Raw genomic sequence first — 22,935 nt, forward strand, 5'->3', positions numbered from 1 at the left:
CATGTCAGTTAACCAGGACAGAGGACCTGACAAGAAACAGCATCTAGTTTTTTATATACAACAAAAACATATAAAAATACAAAATATACAAAATATTTGAGACTTAAATACATTTGAGACTTAAATATAAACCAAACATTTATACATATATACAGTTGTCCGTTCCGTTACTTTATATTTGTTTTACTTTTTTTATATGGTACCAATGTAGTAGTGCCGCAAACCCCCCTCCATATAAGACCTACCTAAACGCGAAGTGTTATTTGGTATATTATGTATAGAGTAAATAAATCAATAACAGACGGGATGACGTTAGAAACGTTTTAACAATTTTAAATCGAGATCTACGTAAAAGAACCCATGGCAGTTTCAATTCAAGTAGTGAGTGGCGTATTCCTGTCTTCATTCACACATTTGCTACTCAAATATGTATGTTAAACCTTATTTGTATTTTTCAGGGGAGAGAGAAAGGTAGATGGGAAGAATGGGGTAAATATTCCCCGTGTTCCAGGTCGTGTGGGGGAGGTGTTCAGCAGAGAGTAAGACGATGTATTAGAGGCAGGTCAGTCAAACTTTACAAATTATAAAATAATAATATTATTCTACATAAATACTAGTATTCATACTTACTGTAACAAATTATGTATCAAATTTAGTATATTATACTGTCTTCATTAGTCCAGTCGGAGCAGAACAGTAGGACATTAAACCTCATTTCATTTCATTTATTATATATATTCGAAAGGGTAATAGTGGGATCCCATTCAAGGCAACTTCAGCTAAAACATCGTAAGAAAAGCTGTTTTTACAACTAAAATATCTCATAAAAGTAGTTTTTACATTTGCTCAGATCTAAAAGCAATCGTAAGAGAGCAGTTTTACATTAGTTCACAACTTAAGATTCTGTGGGTACATGTATTTTTATAACCAGGAGAAATTGTCTTTTACTACGTCAGCGTGTGAGTTAAACTCAGATATAGATATGAACTGTTTTCTGGACTGCCTGTGTTAAAATATTACAAGAATGTGCACCTAAAACAGTCTGTGTAATTTAAATCCTTTAAAAACAATATGGAAACTAATTATTAAGTCGTCATGTTCTATAATTTCAACAAATCGTTGACATAACCCGGACTTATATAAACTCAAGAGACGAGAAGATATAGAGTACATATTATATACAGGCTTCTTACAGCTTCGTGTTTCAATGGGAATGTTTGAGATTGACAGTTTGTGAAATAATGCTAATGCATACGAGCATACGACCTTCACTGCGTCATACGCCATGCAGGGTTAAGTCTAAATATTAAGGCCACCTGCAGCTTTCGTCAAGGTAACGAGGTGTAAACAGGGTGAGCATTAACCCTAGACCTAGCGCTTATCCTAACCCTAACCTACAATCGCGTCATCAATCACGTGGCTTAACTATATTATAATTTCGCGACCATGACAAAATCTGCAGATGGCCTTAATATTTAGACCATGAAATGTGCTATACGAGAAATGAAATGGGGTTCATCATCCTACGTTTCTGCACCAACTGGGCAAATGAAAACAACATGCAGTGTGATGTAAGGGAAATGAACATCCTATTAACATCCTATTTTTCTGCACCAACTAGGATAATGAAAATGAAATGAAATGGAGTTTAACACTAGGATAATGAAGACGGGTTAATTTTGCAACGACGTACTGTGGCTTTTTCGCCTACTCTTCGTGAAATTTCAACTGTTAGGGAGTATTTTATGTGTATGCCAATAAGTACACAGGGCATCGGTATTTCATTTCCGTATCTCTTCATCGAAATCCTGATCTAGTCGTTCGGATGGCATGCACGTAAAAGATCCCGTTGCAGTTGAAATTCGATATAAGAGTAGGCCATAGTGCCGCTGTACGGGCAAAATTCCCCTCATAGCATACTGCATGACGTATGTCCGTCTTCATTAGCCCAGCCGGAGCAGAACAGTAGGACGTTAAACCCCATTTCATTTCATTTAATTCCATCGAAATCAATCTGTAGATGTACGTGTACGCCAAAGAGTACACGCCATGAACCTCGTTTTATCGATTATCAGTCCATCCGGACGATTATATGCCTTTTCCCAGCATGTCTCCTGTTCTAGACCACTGACAAGATATCTATCGTTTTTTAATGAGCATACAAGTGTATATAATTATGATAATATTAATCTATGTTATAATAACACACTGGTACAAATATCTAATGTCGCCATTGTCATTACAAGGTCGTCAGTTTAGCTGATTCGTCAAATTATCTGTTTGAATTTTAAACAAATAAATACTTTATATTTTATTAACTATTGGAATTAACGGCTATGTTGACCTCGCTGAGTTTTTGTTCCCTGTCAAAATGGCGGGTGTTTTACACACGGTAGGATATGCCATTAGGTTTGTAGTGTACAGATGTTTTTTCCCAGCCAATTAATAATCCCTCATTGGTACAATACAACCAACTACCACCACCACCACCACTCGGAAGCCGACGTTAAACATTAATAGAAGACGTTAAATAAATCTCTCTCTCTCTCTCTCTCTCGTAATATACAGCATTTGCTAACTATTGATGGAGACATAGAAATGAGGTTTATTTCCTCATATATAAAATGATCACATACATTAAAATACATTAAGAACACATACATAAAACAACACATACAAAATACAAAAACACAAAACGAAATTTTAGAGCAAGAACTATTTAATTTAATGCACTACTGACAAACAAACAAACAAATGAAGCAATCCTGTACTTTTATAACCAGTGTAATGTTTTATTCTCTATTAAATTCCCACGGTTATAATTTGAGAAATTACCACATGAGTCAAGAGCTAGCTGGTCAAATAAGTTCAACATCATTGAATAATATACATCTAATTATACTGCAAATTGCATAATTGCTTAGTGTGGGATGCCATGCACTAAATGTTTTACACTGACATAATGGGATATTATGCAATAGACCTATTGAATTCAGCTTTGTCAACAAATTACATGTTAAACTCCTTCAAGAGATAGGATATTGTTGATTTCCTTGCTTGGTTCAAGTTAGTCTAGTTCTACTAAAGCTGCTAATCGTTACCCCTCCCCCCCCCCCCCGCCCGCCCGCCCCCTGCTCATATTGAGCCTATACAAGCGAGACACACAAGAGAGCCTAGGAGAGAACCTTTACATTTAATATTGTAGATTTTCCGTCAGACATGCCCTCAGAAGCAAGGAAATCCACTTCAAACTTTCATAAGTTTCGGGTTTGGGGGCTGGGGGAGAAATGACAAAGTCCTTCATCGTGACAGTTCTATTACTATTATACTGCACAAGAAAGGGTTGCCAAATGGCAGTGGCATTATACCATCAAGTATTCTGTAGACAGATGTTCCCGCAACAAGGGTTCATTGGAGTTAAATGGTTAGGGTTTTAAAATAAAGTGTGGCCGAAACGTCGTGTTTTCCAAGAATTCGATTTATACATGTACATTCACTTACTCAGTACAATAGCACATAACCGTGAACCCGTGAAAACCACTATCGTAAACTACTATTATGGGTCTTTATAAAAGTGTAAAAGGAGTTTATATACGTACTCACGGGTAGGTGTGTATATACACACATATATATCTAAAGGGTTTATATATACGTACTCACAGGTAGGTATATATAGATATTAAAAGGGTTTATATAGAGCGGAACAGGTAAAGTTGATAGGTAAGGAGGTTCGTTGTGAAGGTGTTTTTTTTACATGTTGATCACACAAATTGTGATTAGTTGACAATTGGAGAGAGAGAAATGGGGTTTAACGTCATCTCGACACACACTAGGTCATTTCGGGACTAACATATAATTTTACTTCAATAATTCGCATGCGCGTAGGGGTCTTTAGCAGTGGGGGGAAATCGGAGGACTCGAAGAAAAGCGAGGAGGTTGAACAGACGACCCTACCCCCCCTTGCTACGTTCAACCAGGGAATCGAAACCACGCCAGCTGACTCAAAGATAGACCTTATGATACTACGCGCTAACCATTAGGCCATCCAACCCCCTCTTGGCAATTGCGATTTACTGGGATATAAATACGTATGTTTACTTATAATAACAAGGTTTACTTATTTTCGGTTTCAGGCCGAGTATTACTTACTATAGGGAGTCACAGTGAGTAGGACGCTGGTTCACTAACTAGGGGGTCCCAGAGTTGTTTTCCATGACAGTGGTACCTGACAGAGAAAAGCGCCAAGTTTTTCGGATAGAACGAAAACCCGAGACCCTGTAAAAATCATTGGCAGCACGTAATTATCGTCCTACTATTCTGCTCCGACTAGGCTAATGAAGACAGGCATACGCCATACAGTGTGCTATGAGAGACATTTTGCCCGGACAGCGACGCTACGGCCTACTCTAATTTCAACTGCCGAGGGTTATTTTACGTGCATGCCAAGGTGTAATCGGGACCTTGATTTTGGCGCTACGGCCAACTCTTATTTCAACTGTCATGGGTTGTTTTACGTGCATGCCAATATGTAATCGGGACCTTGGCTTTTCGTTCTATAAAGCAACATTTCAAATTAAAGTCTGTTCGAAAACCCCACTTTTAAAAGTGCATTGAAAGGATTGTAATTATAGACTATTTCAGTCTGAATGACTGTGTGTAAACACTCCATCATCCAGTACACAATAAAATCGTTATTCTCTTGTGGTCGCAGCCTCCCCTCTCACAATAAGACACTGTTGGTGTTAACCCTCTCACTCTGTAATTACTGTCAATCAAATGCTATCTTTATATACTAGAAAAGATAAGGGTTAAAATTGGCCAATTTGTCTGAGAAGAAGAGTCTTCTGTGGGTTACACTGAATTGGTCTTAAACACTTTTTTTATGTTTTTGTGTGGCATTCTAAAAACCAATTACAGCTACAAAAAAGAACCCGAACATACACTAGTATTTCCAATAGAAAAGTCTTTAATATCAATTGGCATGAATCCAGTACAATTTAAGAAATAGGTGTATTTAGTTTTTTTTATTAAATTAGATATTGAAAAGAAACTTCCAAATTTAGAAATAATTATTTGATATGTCAAATAACAGCTCATCTCTGATTATCTAAAATCTGAGTAGTAGCCTGGCCCCAAGTTCACAAAGCATTCTCAGACTTCAGTTAAGAATTTACTCCGCTTTCAATCACTGTTTAAGAGAAATATCTTTGATCCAGAAACACAAAACTTTGCACATATAGTTTCTTATTGATTTATTTGATACATCAAAACAACAAAGGTTTTATAAGGGGCTATATTGTAGTTAAAATAAGGAGAACAATTTTGAGTAAATTTTAAACTTTAACCTGAGAATGCTTTGTGAACTTTGGACCAGAGATTGTGCCTCCCGAGTGTGTGGGTGTGTGTGTGTGGGGGGGGGGGGCTTTAGCTCGCCCGCCCCCTCCTCCCTCTGCACATCAATCCAAGTAGTAGGAACATAATACACATCAAACAAATCAACCCAAAAATGTTATGACACGTGTCCTGCATCAGTACTCTGTACCGACCGAAACACGTGTTTTCTTCCTGTGCAGTGGAATCCCCGAACAAAATGGCGCCCAGAGCTGGTCGCCGTTGAGCCATTTTCAAGTCCTTTTAACCACAGAACATGACCATTTCAAGAGATAATTTGCAACACAAGAACTGATATAGAATATCTGACAGATTGGATTGATAAATCTCTGATACTAGTACATGTATGTAACATGATATACTTTATGTTAGAGTTCTCTGCCGCTTGTTCCTGTCCTCATCCATTTACCTGGTGATTAATTACAGGTGATATATTACAGGTTGAAATACCTGACAATCAACAGAACAGTTGAAGATTGTAACTTGTTAGGATGTTCACATATTTAATAAACAATTCAAATGAACAACACATCAACAATGACAGATCAACACTCAGGAAACAATAATTTAATAAAAACTTGGGTGTTTTAGGGTGGTTTTTTTTTTCGTTCCGTCTATTTGATCAGTCACTCCAACAATCTGATTAAAACACAGATCCTATTTCGTTTGTTTTTTTATATTTCATAATACCGTTCTACTTGTCTTTAAGGATCTGGAACAGTTCTTTTATAACCCGCGTTCTGGTTGATGTTGGGGATTAGCCACTGAAACGGCATGTTACGGCGAGTTCTTGGCGTAAAGTGCACGAACTGTGAGTATCCCAGTAGAAACATTAACGCTGATTGTTAATCAAGTGCCTGGCGACATAGGGTCAAAAACTGCTCGTATGACCGCTGATGCGCCTTTGCACTACAACCGGTCAGATCTTTATGTAGTGGAGGCCATCGAAAGTATAAAAAAACGAAACGAAATACCGATCTGTGTTTTAATCAGATTGTCACCCAACAACATGGTTTTAAGAAATGGCCCTTCAGTGGTGCAGGACAGGATGGCGGTGATAGGGGCTATCAAGGAAGAATGTCTAGTCGTCCGGATGGACAAACAAACACCAGGCCCCTTGTACACCTTAGTGAGCACTTAAAAGAACCTTTGGCAGTTGGAATTCAAATGCAGTCCGGGCGACAAAAGTCCCATCATACATGTAGCACATTGATGCTCGTCTTCCTTATCCAGGTTAGACTTGGAAAAGAAAAAGTGGGAAGCTGAACTTCTTTAATTTCCTCCGTTGATTTTAAGGAACGGGTTGTTCCTGAATGGCAAGACAGTTTCACGGATTTTTATTGGTATGTTGATTTGGGGTAGACTAAGTGCGCCATATACAGACCTTAATAAAGAGAAGTGGGAGAAGTGCTATGAAGGAAAGTTTGCAAAGGCAGCGGCACTACGGCCTACTCTTTTCACGATGTCCAAAAGTCAAAGGTTCTTTTACGTGCACGCCAAAGTGTACATGAGAACTCGGTTTTGCATTCCCATCCGTCCTGCACACTGACAAGGGGAACCATTCTGTAGAATCCCGATGAAATTCCTCGGCCAAAACCGGGACCGAAGACTGGACCTCCAGGTTAGCAGCTTTAATTCTTCGTGAACAGCTTTAATTGTTAATCATTCATCAGTTACCTGTCAGTCATTCATCAATCAGCACGTGGCCTGTCAACACATATAATTAACATATCGTTAGTAACATTGTACCTTAAAATAAAATCTACATTTGATAAAATCTGGATGCGGGAGATGGGAGGTTTCAAATTACCTAACCCATGATTTTTAGATCTTGAGGAATGTCATCCATTCAATCGCTGGCTTGCGGTCGTAGTTTCGATCGCTGGTGTGAGCGTATGTGGGTTACTCCGGTTTCTTCCCACAGGAAAGAACCCTGCATTGTGCGCTAAGCATGATATAAAAAACTTGTCTGCGATATCACCATCGGTGAAGCGGGCGTTAATCATTAATAGAAAAAGAAGACGTTAAATATATCTATTTCACACACAAAACCTCGCGTAATATTCGCGAGTACCACTCTCCCCCCCTCTCTCTCTCTCTCTCTCTCTCTCTCTCTCACACACACACACATACACACACATTTGGGGGTCTTATTTCTCTTTCCTGTTAATATTAAACCGATCGATCAACATTATTCAGAATGAGATTGTTATCTTTCAACATCAAGTAAATTGTCATCATCTGTTTAAAATTTCTGTTCAGCTGACACGGAGAAAACATTTTGTAGGCTATTGTTGCATTGTTCCCGAATCCTTTAGTGCAATTATATCCGAGTCAACGGGCTGTGAGAGAGATTCTATATATTACCTATAAATGAATTTATCATCATCAGTTATTTATGTTTGTTAAAAGCGATATGAAACTTTGTAAAACATGATAAAGATATTTTACATAGCCCATGTCTTATTGTTCTGATACTTGTCCTAAAGTATTCCTGTCTTAGTAGGGTCAGATACAATGATATATCTATTTCTCCCCGTGTTTAAAAAGATGAATCGGGACTATATTGTCATTTAGACGTTTAATTGATATTTAATCGGTCATTATTAAACACGTGCTATGAACTTTGTCCAGCATTTGCTATATATCGGGGATATATTTTTAGTACAATTCTAGTCTTGCGGCGTATTAAAAAATAAAATTATTAAATATGACCCAATGAACATGGGAATGCACAACGTTTTTGTTCATAGTTCTTTTTTGTTGTTTTTTGGGGTTTTTTTTAACCCGAATCCTAACTAGTTATAGGTACCACTTAGTAGACCTCGGCTTAGGTGAAACACCGGTGGTATACCGTAAATGGACAATAAAACGGACTGCTCTGAAGATGTGTTTGTATTTGTATAATATAATTTGGTATGTCATTAAACACCATTTCAGTTGCTTTTGTATTGTTGGTGTGTTTTGTTTGTTTGTTTACACAAAATAGTGCTTTAAACTTAGGCCTATTTGTGCAGTAATTTCAATAGCGTAAATTACAAGCTATGCTCATAATGAGCGGTTTTTCATTATAAGAAAGGTATCTTATAAATGTTATAGAACATATTTATATATTTTTAGATCTCATATGAATGGTCTGTGTGCGGGACCAGGTGTTGAATATTCATCTTGTAATACCCAGGTAAGGAAATGTTTGTATTACATCATTAGGGCAAGCCCAAACCCTTGTCACCGTAGACTATGTGTAGAAATGACGAGCTGTGCAGACCATTTGGTGGTCTGTATCCAGTTTAGCGAATCTTTGAATAGAGTTATTTCCCGTTATCTATTCAGCGGCAGATGTATCAAATGAAAAACTTCTGGAAAAACTCTGGAAGCACTGACGAAGAGAATACGAATTATTATCGTTCAGTGAATCTGAAGATGAAATTCATAGACTTAAGAAATCAGTGAGATTATAAAATATTGTTTGAATTTAGTTTGAAAATTTAGATCTAATCAGTTTAAAATCTTTCAAAATATTTTAAGAAAATTTTGAGCGTCTCATTCACACTGGTCTCCCAGACTCAGAGACAGATCCTGGTCTTGGTTTCTTTAAAATTCTTAAGACTTTAGGAAATGTCTCTGATCGGACGATGGCTGTTTACATTAATCTGCACTGCAGGTCTTTGGTCGATAAATATTGAATTGACAGATACGTAGAAATGGTACCACTACTGATGTCTTCCGCCTTACTCCAGCCACAGTAGTGGCTCGTCCTTACGGAGTTCCTTTGGGCAAGTTTTTTTAGTGAAATCACTACAAAAAGTTTACTGGCATATACCTCCCCTAATTTACACATAAACTGACCCAAAACAGTACTGCACTTAGCTTAACATATAATAAATCAATTCCTATTGAAATAAAGGTGAAGCCTTACCGCATAATTATATGATTTGATGAAACTCAACTGCTACGCGAAATTTCAACAGGCTGGTGTCATGGCCGCTTGTGTGTAATACGTCATCACAAGAAACATTGCTATGCAAATGTAGAACGCATAACCACAAAGAAAAACTGTTCGGTAACTGTTTAGTGGTCCAGTCTTCACTATTGTCATAGAATTACTTATTCCAATACAAACTGTAATGATATGTGTTGATGTAATTGTGCGTTTGAACCTATTTGAACTTGCGTAAGGATTCTTAGACTGTATCAATTGTAACGTTAAACACACAGTTTAACGTTACAAGTATAGTAACTAACAGATACGTAGTGTTAGTAACAAAAAATAGCTTCAAGTTTTAAGCCTTTTTATTGTTTTGTTTTTCTTAAAAAAATTAACTGACTAACCAGTGTAGAAATGGTTCCACTCGGTTAAAAATTGCAGCTAACTACCCAGTGCACCAGTGCCCAGTTTATGCCTTTTTTCAGCCAATACTGTCTTTAGTAGCACGGATGATACTTGCAGCTGCAATATAATTCATGGTTATCAAATTTTTAGCAGTGTTCAGCTGTTTTTGTATTTTAGCAATGTTTAGCTGTTCATTTTGTTGTATGTTTTAGCATGTTCAGTTGTTTATTTTATTATTTATTTTAGCAATGTTCAGCTGGATCTCATGATTTTAGAGCTGCACAATGTTCTAGGTACAACAAGGTTAAAGTCAATGGATTGAATAAACTACATACCTGGAAACCATACACAGGTAAATCTTAAAGGGACAATAACACTCTTGCTGGCTTGAAAGCTCCAGAAAATAAATAATATCTCTATCTAAGTACTAGATGTTTAAGTGTCCTACCTGTTGTGTAAATTATCCATTACATCCTATTTTACTTGTTCAGAGGGTTCAAAAATATTTTTAAATCGAAGTTTCATTTGAAAAGGTTTCACGTTAGACGTTTCAAACCATTATTTTGAATTTTCAAAATTTTTAAATAAGGTGTGTTAAGATGAAATTTGTATCATCAATTAATTGAAATATTCTAAAATAGTACAATTTGTTGACCAGAATAAAGATTGGGACATATTATTCAGTTACAACAAGAGTGGTATTGAGCCTTTAACTTATTCTTACCTTATTTTTACTTTTAAACAGATAAACATTAACTTATTCTTACCTTTAATAAACATTAATTTATTCTTACCTTTAATAAACATTGACTTATTCTTACCTTTAAACAGGTAAACATTAACTTATTCGTACCTTTATGTGCATAAATATTTCCTTCGATTAAATAATAATTCAATCTGTGATAGCTCCTCATGTTCGATCACTGATCGATATCCGAGGCTGGGGTGGATAGCCGAATTATTAGCGTGTGCACGTTGTATCATAAGGTCTCTCATTGAGTCAGCTGGTGTGGTTTCGATTCCCTGGTTGTAAGTGACAAGGAGAAGGGTCGCCTCGTGGGTCTTCTCTTGGTCCTCCAGTTTCCTTCCACTGCTAAAGACACCCACACACGCAAGCAAATTATTGAAATAACATTGAACAATATGTTAGTCAAGAAATGACCTGTTTTTTGTTAAGTGGGCGTTAATCCCCATTTCTCTCTCTCTCTCTCTCTCTCTCTCTTTCTCTCTCTCCCTCTCTCTCTCTCTCCATATGAGACTGACTAGTTGTGTCTCAAAGTCGGCCAATTTGGAAGCACACAAAAAATAAATTTGTCATACCTTCGATAAAACCCTTTTAAACTTTTCATATTTTTGTTTATTTTTAGATGAGAATGACAAATGTGTATTGAAATGTCAATCACTAGAAGATAGTAATATTATTAAAGAATTTGCTCAGCGTGTTGTTGATGGAACAAACTGTGATAATGTAGATAGTTTTGGTATTTGTGTTGCCGGTGTTTGTCAGGTAAATTATATTTTACATGCTCTCATTTTATATGGAAACATTTCATATGTAGATGAGGTGCAGGGGGGTGGGGATAAGGTGCATTCCAAATGGTTATAAGGACTGTCATTGAGTCAAGTTGTGTGGTTTCAATTCCAAGCTTGCAAGTGACAAGAAGTGGGATCACTGGTCCATCCTTGCTAATTTTCCCTGGGTCCTCCGGCTACCTCCCACTGCTGAAGACCCCTAGTAAAAGAATTATTGAATATATTAATCCCTAAATAACCTAGTTTTAGTCAAATGGGCGTTGATTTACTGTATAACTCATGAATTAACACATCAGTTAGATAGAGTAATATAGTATCTCCAGGTTATCTCCCTTTACGAGGGGATTGAGTGTCCGAATATTTCAAAGCATACGCATTAAATCATAATGTCTGTTATTGAGTGAGTCAGGTGCCGTGGTTTCGACTGCCCGCTTGTACGTGACAAAGTAGTAGGATCTTCTGTACAACCTTGCGGGTTAACTCCAGGTTACCTGGTTTCCTCCAACTGTTAGTCCCAAAATGACATTTGCGTTGAGTGGGCGTTAAACCTCATTTCTCTCTCTCTCTCTATCTCCCTTTACTCTCTAGAATATTGGAGTCTATATTTTCAAGCCAGTTAGGGGAGTTGGAAATTATCTCCCTTTAATCTTCAAACATTAAAACTGGGTAAAAACAATCCAAAAAGTTGTTGGCAAAATATAATTAATTGAACTGAGATCCTACATTTTTGTGCCATCCAAAAGACTAGACACTGATCCTTGCCAGAGTCGTTTTCCTGCTTTACTGACAAAGGGTAACCAAGCTGAAATATCCTAAGGAACTTTTCTCTGCCAACCCTGGGAAATCAAACCTGGTACTGCCTGTTTAGTGAGATTAGGCCTACTTGAAATACAATTTTCCAGACCATAAGATATGATCATGTGATTATTTGTAATATTGTCCTGTAATATTTACATTGTTGTATTTTGTTGCAGGCAGTAGGATGTGATCGTCTGATTGGTTGTTTGTAATTTATACATTGTTGTAGGATGTGATCGTGTGATTGTTTGTTTGTAATATATACATTGTTGTATTTTGTTGCAGGCGGTAGGATGTGATCGTGTGATTGGTTCGTTTATGAAAGAAGATAAATGTCGGGTCTGTGGAGGTGACGGAACGACGTGTCAAACTATTGCTGCCATTTTTGACAGCCAGAATCTCAAAGTAGGTTAGTATATTCTTTGCTTGAATTTTATTTTGAAAACAATATCTATTTTTCTATGTCCAAAAAATTGAAACAATGTCACTTGACTCAATTACAGACCTTATGATCAAAAGTGAACCTGTTTATGGAATCTTGTGATCATTGTAGTGACATATGTTATCTTCAGATCTGCTTTAAATTTTATTCATGTTATTCAAGCCTGGAAATAAGGCACGCTTCACAGACAATGTCAGACACAGATTCAGACTTTGTCAGGCACTAAACCTCTGGTGCCTGTCATTTTGTCCGGCACTGATTTGTCTTTTTAATTGATATTATTAATACATGTCCGGCACTAAGTTGAAAATGTCAGATACTATCTCATTAGTGCCTGACATTTTGTCAGGTATATCTAAAACCGTTATTTCCAGGCCTGATGTTATTTTGTAAAATTTATTTCAATTTATTTTATTAGGTTTGAATAAAATAGTAACCATACCAGCTGGTTCTACGAGTATTGTTGTTAGAGAAATTACTAATAGTAATAGTTTTCTTGGTGAGTAACCCGTCGTTTTTTTTTAAGGTGCCCAATCAAGCACATTTTTATACTTCTAAATAGGTGTTTATGAATATCTGAAGCCATCCCCCCTAATTCTTGAACCTACCCTCTCCCTAATCACAAGCTAATCTTTATTAGGATTTGTCTGTCCCTAACCTAACTTTAACATAAATTCGATAGAATTACCTAAATATTATCAGTAGTGTCAGAAAGCACACATGCTGAGTTCTCAATTAATATTTTTATAGTTGTGTGATAGCTCATTGGTAGAGCTTTTGACTGGCAACTGTGAGGCAAATGGGTGCCATCATGGGTTCGATTCCCGCAAGGGTTAAGGTTGGGTTAGGGTTAGGGTTAGGGTTGGGTTTAAACGTTAGTCCCTCATTCTGTGCTGTCTGTGAAGGATTCTGTAAGGAACCCTTCCCTTTCGATAACCCTAACCCTAACCCTACTGTTGTTATGAACAACCTTTTACTTTATTTACATTTGTTTTATTGTAATTTAGTTGTGAAGAATGGAGTGGGAAATTACTATATCAATAGTTGGAGGAAAATTACAGAAGATAATTCTGCGACTGACATCGCTGGGACGACGATACGTTATATAAAATCACCGCAAAATCCAGATGAACCAGAAACTTTAACAGCTCTCGGACCAACCAATGAAACGCTTCATATTGAGGTAATACATAGCTTATCGAATTAATAAGTTCCTGTTTTTTCTAACTGGGTTCCCCCTTGTCAATGGTGCAGGATGAAGGACCTAGCAAGGAACAATTCTATTCATTTGCAAGGCACCGTGTACATGATGGCGTGAAAGTACAAAAATGTTACGTCATCCTTTGATGTTGGCGTACCATTATTTCAATGTGCATAGTCTACATTATTTATACTAGTTGAAATTTTGGACTCGCGTGACCTATTTTATTGCAAAGCATGTGTAAGTGTCTGTATTTTAAGTTGTTTAATGGTCTTGAGCTCAAGCTATATTACTTAATCAGGGATAGAAACTAACGCTCGCCCGGTCTCCCATGGCGAGTAAAAGTCAGTACGGGCGAATGAAATTCAACATCAATTAGCCCGTGTGGCGACCTGATATTTTGATAGTTGTAATAATTGATAATTTGTACTTAAAGGAGCTAAATCGCTAATATTTTGGACCTGTAAATTGACAAAAGTGGGTCGTAACGCATATAATACTGTAATATGAATGTATATAAACTGATTTACATTCAATGGTTCCCGTTTTTACTCCAATTTCAAATCAGTTATGTTCGCTAAATAAGCCAGCAGTCTCAATCGAGTGCATATTTCTAGCGTCTGGTTATTCCAGTCTACATACGCCGTTTGATTTGGTACAATGTGTCTAGCCTCGTCCCTCGAGTCTCTTGTTACAACTGGGGCTGAAGCGCATTATGGTACACGATTCGTGTACCAATGGTAAAATTATTATTTTGTCTTACATATTGGATATCAAAAGCCCATCTTTTTCTGGTAAGATCACAATATCAATGTTGATTTAATTTGACAAATAAATTGTGTTTTCAATGTTGAAGATTTTGGATGATATTGAGTTAGAGACTTGGCTACTTTAATGAACACTGTCATGAAACTAACTTCCAAAAATCGTCGCCATCACTATTTATGTGTTTTTAATCTTTGGCTGTTCCATTTCGCTTTACCGGTATAAAATCTGAGTAAGCAAGCTTGCTGATTGGTTAAAATTGTATGATAACGAGGGAAGGTACAGAACAGCCTCTGTTTACACCTCGAGGAATTATGAAGCGAAAGTCGATATAATTGAATAACTTTTCGGTCATATTTCAGGTTAATTATCATAAATCGCCTAACCTAATTGTTGAAATATATACATGAAGCAAGTTAATGAAGAACATGGATGTTAAAAGGTTTTATAACAGCGATATATTACGGCAATGAAGACGCTCGTAAATACACGTGCTCTGCTATAAATAACTTCATCACTCGGTGACAACTGATGATATTAAATTTTAAGGACATTACATCATATTATTTTGCACGTCACAACTGAATTTATAAAACATAAATGAAATATAAATACAAAATGAGGCCCCTGAAAAAATCTATTGTATTGAAGATTAAACTTCCAAAGGACAAATATGAAATATGAAATGTGCCAAATTGAATTTTAACATATGTCTTCATGACTGATTAATGAATTCATTATTTAAAGAGGCAACAATGAACAAAGTCTATTTGTTGTATTATTAAATGTGCCAAAATAAATTTAAGTGCATGTATTTTGGTGTTTTTGATTGATTAATGATGAACAAAACAACAGTCTAAATCAGAATTTTTACGTCTGGTGTCAGTTTCTTACTGGGCTAGTAGAATGTTGGCTGGGCTAGTAAGATCTGAAAGCTATTAGCCCAAATGGCTAGTGACCATTTCAGGTTAGTTTCTACCCCTGCTTAATGTCTCGCTCTCGACCATAAAACCACACATAATACACAGCATGGGTTTGCCTGGTTTGTAGAAAAGTAGGACATTCGAAACCCTGTTTCAATTTATCATTTATTTAAAAGATCAGAGTAATGAGATTCAAATCTCAGAGCAGTTTGGGACTGGGTCTTATAACCAACCAGACTATCATTTACCTATTAGAATGACCCGTTATTCATTAATTGTTTTTCAACAGTATTTTTATTCAGCCTGGTGGCTCATTATCGACCCAGTGGTCCTAGCTCACCATGCTTTGACTAAATTTGTGTATGGTCATCATTACAGAGCAAATGAAATGAAATGAGGTTGAACATCCTACTTTTATGAACCGACAGAGTAGAAGTAGTTTTGTGATTTTTCATTTGTGAATTATCAGTAAAGTAAAGAGAATTATATTTGACATCTGCTTTTTGTTTCCTCCAGCTGATGTTACGAGATAGTAATCCTGGTATCCAGTATGAATATTCCCTCCAGAAATCATTGGTCCACGAAGCCGAGAATCCAAGATTACGATATATCTGGATTAATGGAGTCTGGACAAGATGTTCAAAATCGTGCGGCAAAGGTATGTTGATTATAATTTTGATTTGTTCATTAACCTTAGGATAGCTATGGTGGCAAATAAAAAGTATTTTCCTGTGATCTTTTTGCTAAATGTGTATTTGATAACCTTCATCATGCAGGAATAAACACCCTTATAGTTGGTGATGTGTTTTCAGTTTACTCTTCGTAACTCTAGTGGTTCAAGCTCATCAATGAACACCCTTACTATTTGTGGTGTATTCTGAGTTTACTTCTCAAAACGGTTGACAGTTCAGCTGTATTAATAAACACTCTTACATTTTGCGGTGCATTTGGAAATATGGTTCTTTATGCCTGGAGCCACTTTAGCTAAGTGAGTAAAATGCTGGCTCGCTAGCCTGGAGGTCGCGGGTTCGATCCCAGTGTTGACCGAGAAAGTTCATTGGGATTTTCCAGCGTGCATTGGCGTGCACATAAATGATCCCTTGGCAGTTAGAATTCGATTTAACAGTAGGCCACAATGCCGCTGTCCGGACAAAAGCAAAACAGTAGGATGATTAACTACGTTTCTTTTCATTTCGTTTTGTTTCTTTATGCTGGAGATTCAGCAGCATGAACTATCTAGTTTTACCTTTTGTTCTTTCTGTGTTTTGTTGCACAATTTTCCTGTCTTGTCAAGGGTAGGTTGAGTGACTGAATGATAATAGTTTTCAGACAGACTGCCTAGGATGTCTATTATTTTTTCAATTTAACAAATCAATTTTTTTGTTTTTTATTTCAGGTCTTCAGATTCGTGCTGTATCCTGTATTGACCGTCAGTCTGGTGTTGCCATTAGTAACGATCTTTGTGACATCAGATTAAAACCAGATGGTCGTCGTGTCTGTACACAACAAGATTGCCCAGAAGACCGGATCGGATATAGGTATGTCAAGGGATGTTTTTGTGACCCCATGCAAATTGTTATATTGCTTTGAGAATATAACTATACTGTTTATTTGCCCTGAGATTATAACTAATTATCCTGATATTATATCTAAATTGCTCTGAGATTATAGCTGAAATAACCTGTTGCTCTGAGATTATAACTATATTGTTCTGTTGTTCTGCTATTCTGTTATTATAACTTATTACTCTGAGATTATAACTAGATTGTTCTGTTGCATTAAGATTATTATTTTGCTCTGTGATTATATTGATATTATAAATTATTTTGATATTATAACTAAAATACTCTGAGATTATAACCTAATTGTTCAATTACACTAAAGGCATCACACATAACACCTGATAGCATCTTCTTCATTGATTGTAAATGAATTATTTATTTATTTATTTGTGTATTTTATCATTTCAGTTGGGTTTTAGGTCATTGGGGAGAATGTTCATCTGACTGTGGTATAGGAGAACAGACCCAATTGGCGTACTGTCAGGAGAAGGGAACTATGGGTAAAGCTATTTACACAGATGATCAACTATGTATACGTTACGTCGGACCGAAGCCTGTGTTAAAGAGGGTCTGTCAGGGTGATATCAGCTGTCCACATTGGGCTATGGGTCCATGGCAAGAGGTAATTTATTCACTTATTCACTGTAACAGAATTGTCAGTTGAAGTACTCAATTGCAGCCATCATGGAATTGTGAAATCATTTTAAAAATCAAAATTTGTCAATCATTGCGCAGTTGTCCAAAGAAAAAGCCTGCCAATTTTTATGTCGATGGCACTGAACTAGACTTTCTTTCAAAAGTTTCGATCCAAGAACAAAAATTGTAAGAACAAGAAGATTACCAGTTCCCGGAGTCTGGCTCTTTGAATTGCCCCAATTCTCGAGATTTTTGACTGTAGATTGTGCTCTCTAGAGTATATCTTGATGTTTCTCGATGATGTACAAATTTAGCATGTGGCAATCTTGTCAAACGACAAAATTTCAAAACTACATGAGAACATTAATTTCTTTAGGGGCCAGCAAACCAACCATACTCCGGGGCTCTTTCTAAGACCATCCCTGAAGGTTATCAAGTGTCAGCAATCAGTTTCCGGTTTAAAACTTGAAAGGCAGCGAGAGAAATTGGTTTTAATATCCACTTGCCTTAACTTAGCTATTTTGAGACTAACATAGTGCTTGTCTAACCAATAATATCCACGCTAAAATGTACTCACATTGATTATTTATCATTTAATTATGAAAACTCCCTCAAACGAATTTTGTAAAAATATATCAGTCAAGTAGTGTAAAGGGAGATAAATCTTGTAATAATATTGTGCTGTACCCCCTTGCCTGCAGTGATACACATATAGATAAACAACAACTGATTGGATCTTCCCTGTATGATATTTTGGCAATTCTGCTCCAATCTCCTCTGTTATTAAAACTGTGACAGGAATGAATTCCATGTCAGTCGATTGCAGTGTAGTCATAATCTAGGACATCCCCATTCCCCATCCCCCTGGCACTATGGATATCATTTAACCCACAGATAAAACTTCCTTAAATGACAAATAAAAAGCTATTTGATAGTCATTGGAAGTGTACGAAAAAACAAGGTCCTATATACAAATTAAACTACTCGTTAAAGAACCACTAACTCTGGTGTCCTGGCCAAATCTTTCAAAATTTTTAATTCGTCATATCTTAGTAAATACTAAATGGATTTGAAGCATTTTTGAACTGATATTCCTTTTAGAAATCTAACTTCCACAATAGCATAGCTTGGAATGATTCAAAATTACACAAATTGGGATCAGCCGTTGGAAGTTTTCAATCAATTTATTACTGGTTTGTTTTTGATATTTCAGTGTAGTGTGACATGTGGTTATGGTGTACAGACACGATACATTTCGTGTCAGGAAGAGCCCAGTGATGATGATGAAGTACCACGCATGCGATCCGAAGAAATGTGTGCTCATGAAAAACGTCCACAGCGTCAACAATTGTGTACATTGTCCCCGTGTAGTGATGGCAGTAATGGAGAATATCTAGAATTTAAGGTAAGATACAGAAAAATCAGTGACCATGTTACCTTGTTGGACATCTTTCAGAAAAACTTTGTGACTTTGAGGGGGCATCTTTTTGTAGGACTTTGTGACCTTAGTGGGACATCTTTTAGTAGAACTTAGCGACTTTAGTGGGACATATTTTAGTAGAGCTTAGTGACTTTCTGGAACAACTTTTGGTTGAACTTAGAGGGACATCTTTTAGTTAAAATAAGTGGGACATATTGTAGTAGAACTTACTGGGGCATATTTTAGTAGAACTTAGTGAGACATCTTTTACTTAAACTTAGTGGGGCATATTTTAGTAGAACTTAGTGGGACATCTTTAGTAGAGCTTAGTGGGACATTTTTACTTGAACTTAGTGGGACATCTTTTAGTGAGAAACTTTTAGCAGAGCTTTGTGGGACATATTTTAGCAGAGCTTAGTGGGACATCTTTCAGCAGAGCTTTGTGGGACATCTTTTAGCAGAAGGACATATTTAGCTTAGTGGGACATACTTTAGTAGAGCTTAGTGGGACATCTTTTAGTAGAGCTTAGTGGGACATCTTTTAGTAGAGCTTAGTGACTTTAGTAGGGCATCTTTTAGTGGAAAATCTTTCACTGGAAATTATTAACCTTAGCGGGACATCTTTTAGAAGAGATTAGTGGGGCATCGTTTGGTAAAGCTTAGTGACTTTAGTGTGACATCTTTTAGTAGGACTTAGTGACCTTAGTGGGATAACTTATAGTAAACTTTAGTGCTCTAGTGAGGCCTCTTTTAGAAGAACTCAGTGGCTTTAGTGGGATATATTTTAGTAGATCATTTGGTTGAACTTAGTGGGACATCTTTTGGTTGAACTTAGTGACGTTCTGAGACTTGAATTAAAGTAGACCTTAGCAGGACATCATTAGTAGAGCTTAGTGGGATATCTTTAAGTTGAACATAGTGGGGCATCTTTTAGTAAGGCTTAGCGACCGTAGTGGGACATCTTTTAGTAGAGCTTAGTGACTTCAGTAGGACTTTTTTTAGTAGAACTTAGTAACATTGGTAGAACATTTTTCAGTGGAAATTGGTGATATTGTTACATCTTTTAGTATTAGTAGAGCTTATTGACCGTGGGACATCTTCTCTTAATACTTAGTGACCTTTGTTGGACATATTTTAGTAGAACTTAGTGACCTTATTGGGACATTAGCGCTTAGTAACTTTAGTGGCACATCTATTAGTAAATCTAATTTAATAGAAAATATTGACTTTAGTGGCGCATAATTTAATAGAACTTAGTGACTTTAGTCAGACACCTTTCATTAGAGCTTCGTGACTTCAGTGGCCCTTCTTTTAGTAGAGCTTAGTGGAACATCTTTTAGAGCTTAATAACTTTAGTGGGACATCTTTTAGTTGAGCTTAGTGACCATGTGCGATATCTTTTAACAGAGCTTAGTGACTTAGTGGGACATCTTTTAGTAGAATTTAGTGCCCTTAGTGGGATATATTTTCGCAGAAATTAGTGGGACATCTTTTAGTGGAGCTTAGTGACTTTAGTGGGACATTTTTTATTCAAGTGTGCATTTGGTGGGGGGGTTAGATGGCTGAATGGTTAGCATGGGCACGCTGTATCATAAAGTCTGTCATTGAGTTAACTGGCGTGGTTTCGAAGGAGTAGGGTCACCTGTCCAACCTCGTGGGTTTTCTCCGTGTCCTCCGGTTTCCTCCCACTGCTAAAGACCCCTACACACTAGCGAATTATTGAAATAAAAATTAAAACCATATGTTAGTCCCAAAATGACCAAGTTTGTGTCAAGTGGACATTAAACCCCATTTCTCTCTCCCAAGTGTGCATTGGTTTTTGTTGATTTAATACTGCCATCTTTGTATGTCTTAGAGAAGCATAGTAATGTTAATTCTGCTTTTGAATGAATAAAGTTCAGCAATCAGTTACAGAAATTCAGGCAAATGTTGCACTTCTGTCAATTTCACTGAATACTTTTTGAACAGCAGGGGTCAAATTTAAACAAGAATCTTCAAGACTAATATTTCAATCTATAGTGTTAAGAATTTCAGTAATAATTTATTTCAATGTTTGTATTTCAATGTTTGATGTTAGTATGTTAGTATGCTAAATATGTCTGTCGATGCTTTGGAAAAAAATAGAGACTGTCAGGAACCTAAACCTGGTACATATTTTGATATAATATTATGACTCTTGGTGCATATTTTATATTATTGTATTATGACTCTTGGTACATATTTTATATTATCGTTTTATGGCTCTTCGTGCATATTTTATGTTATAAAATTTGTTTACGACCATTTTAGTAAGTCTCAGAATAGACCTCACACAGACAAAATAAAAAATACAATAAAAATACCACTTGTGACAGTCAGTTATTATCTTCAATATATACTATTCAAAAAAAGTAGGGGATATTTGATTTTTAAGTGTTATTAAAGTCACCTAATGAAACTGACGAAGAAACAAATGACAAAATGAAATGAAGTTCACATTCATCGATTTATTCCAAATGATCGTTAGACTAAGTAAGGCACAGACTGACCATTATAAGGGTAAAATGATACCCGGGGTCAAACAGCAAAGTTACCACAGCATCACAACCAAGTCAGTAACGGGTAAATCCTCCTCTGTTTGCCAAACAAGCATTGATCCGACGTGGCATACTCCTAATGAGACGTCTAAGGTCATTTTGGTCCAGATTGTCCCATTCCTGTTGCAACGCAGCAGCAAGTTCTTGGACATTGGCAGGACGTTGTTGACGTTGACGTAACCTCTGTCCAAGCATGTCCCAGACATGCTCGATGGGGGAGAGGTCGGGACTCAGTGCTGGCCAAAGTAATGTGGTGATGTTCTGTTGTTGGAGGTAACCTGTAACGATCCTGGCCCTGTGACATCTTGCGTTGTCATCCTGGAAGATGAAACGGCGGCCATGACGTCGTGCGAACGGCACAACATGGACTGCCAAGATGTTGTCCCGGTAGTACTGGCCTGTAACACGCCCTGCAACAACATGTAAAGCCGTTCTTCCAGCAACAGTGATGCCTCCCCACACCATAACAGAACCACCCCCAAATCAATCATGTCTGATGACGTTAACGTCTTGGAAGCGCTCGTTTCGACGACGCCACACCCCCCTACGTCTGTCCAAAAAATCAACAGTGTACCTTGACTCATCTGAAAACATCACATTGCTCCAGCGTCGATTATCCCAGTGTTGACGATCCCTACACCAACGACGTCTTGCCTGAATGTGATGATCTCTCAAACAAGGGATCACGCGAGGACGTCGGGCGCGGAGGTGACCCCTATGCAGTCGATTCCGAATCGTCTGGCCACTCACTCTCACACCAGTGTCTGTTTGAAGACGAGCGCTGATCTGATTTGCTGTGATGACATGATTTCTCAAGGCCAAGGTACGGATAAATTGATCCTGGGCTTGAGTTGTCGCCCTAGGTCGACCAGAGCGTGGTCTGTCCTGTACAGATTGTGTATCACGGTATCTGGACCATAGCCTGCTTATGACAGACTGAGAAACATTCATCGTCCGCGCCACAACCGCCTGTGTTGTGCCGATCTGTAGCATGCCAAGGGCACGTAACCTTTCATTTTGGGTAAGCCGACGCATATCAAAATTTGTTTTCTGGTTACTAAAACAATTAAACTGATGTTTCCACCCTGGAATTCAATGCCACAATGACTGTAACATTCAAAGTCAGAGTCGTGCAAATCTTGGGTTGGACCCCCATGATGATCCCAAGCATCACCTGCATTCCATGCGGTAGCTATTGGTGCGTTTGGGCGTCACATGTAACTGGAAATGTTTCTTCTGTTAGGTTCTATAGTGACTTTTTTCGTAGTCATTTGCATATTTTAGTATTATGCCCCCAAAATCAAATATCCCCTACTTTTTTTGAATAGTATATATAAAAGAGAAATTATTTTGTG

At 37.2% G+C, this 22,935-nt stretch overlaps 1 protein-coding gene across 7 annotated transcripts in view; it reads left to right on the top strand.

Moving 5' to 3' along the window:
- Positions 1-22,935, top strand: part of LOC126820413 (papilin) — a 164,520-nt gene that overhangs the window by 41,621 nt on the left and 99,964 nt on the right. For all 7 annotated transcript variants that reach the window (XM_050548334.2, XM_050548326.2, XM_050548325.2 and 4 more), the window contains exons 3-13: positions 459-562; positions 8,512-8,572; positions 9,971-10,076; positions 11,092-11,231; positions 12,341-12,464; positions 12,916-12,996; positions 13,505-13,680; positions 15,903-16,044; positions 16,783-16,924; positions 17,357-17,570; positions 18,798-18,989. In XM_050548334.2, coding sequence (XP_050404291.2) covers positions 459-562; positions 8,512-8,572; positions 9,971-10,076; positions 11,092-11,231; positions 12,341-12,464; positions 12,916-12,996; positions 13,505-13,680; positions 15,903-16,044; positions 16,783-16,924; positions 17,357-17,570; positions 18,798-18,989 — 1,482 coding nt within the window. The remainder of the gene's footprint in view (positions 1-458; positions 563-8,511; positions 8,573-9,970; positions 10,077-11,091; positions 11,232-12,340; positions 12,465-12,915; positions 12,997-13,504; positions 13,681-15,902; positions 16,045-16,782; positions 16,925-17,356; positions 17,571-18,797; positions 18,990-22,935) is intronic.

Source organism: Patella vulgata, chromosome 5, assembly GCF_932274485.2.
Source record: "Patella vulgata chromosome 5, xgPatVulg1.2, whole genome shotgun sequence".
NCBI classification, from domain to species: domain Eukaryota; kingdom Metazoa; phylum Mollusca; class Gastropoda; family Patellidae; genus Patella; species Patella vulgata.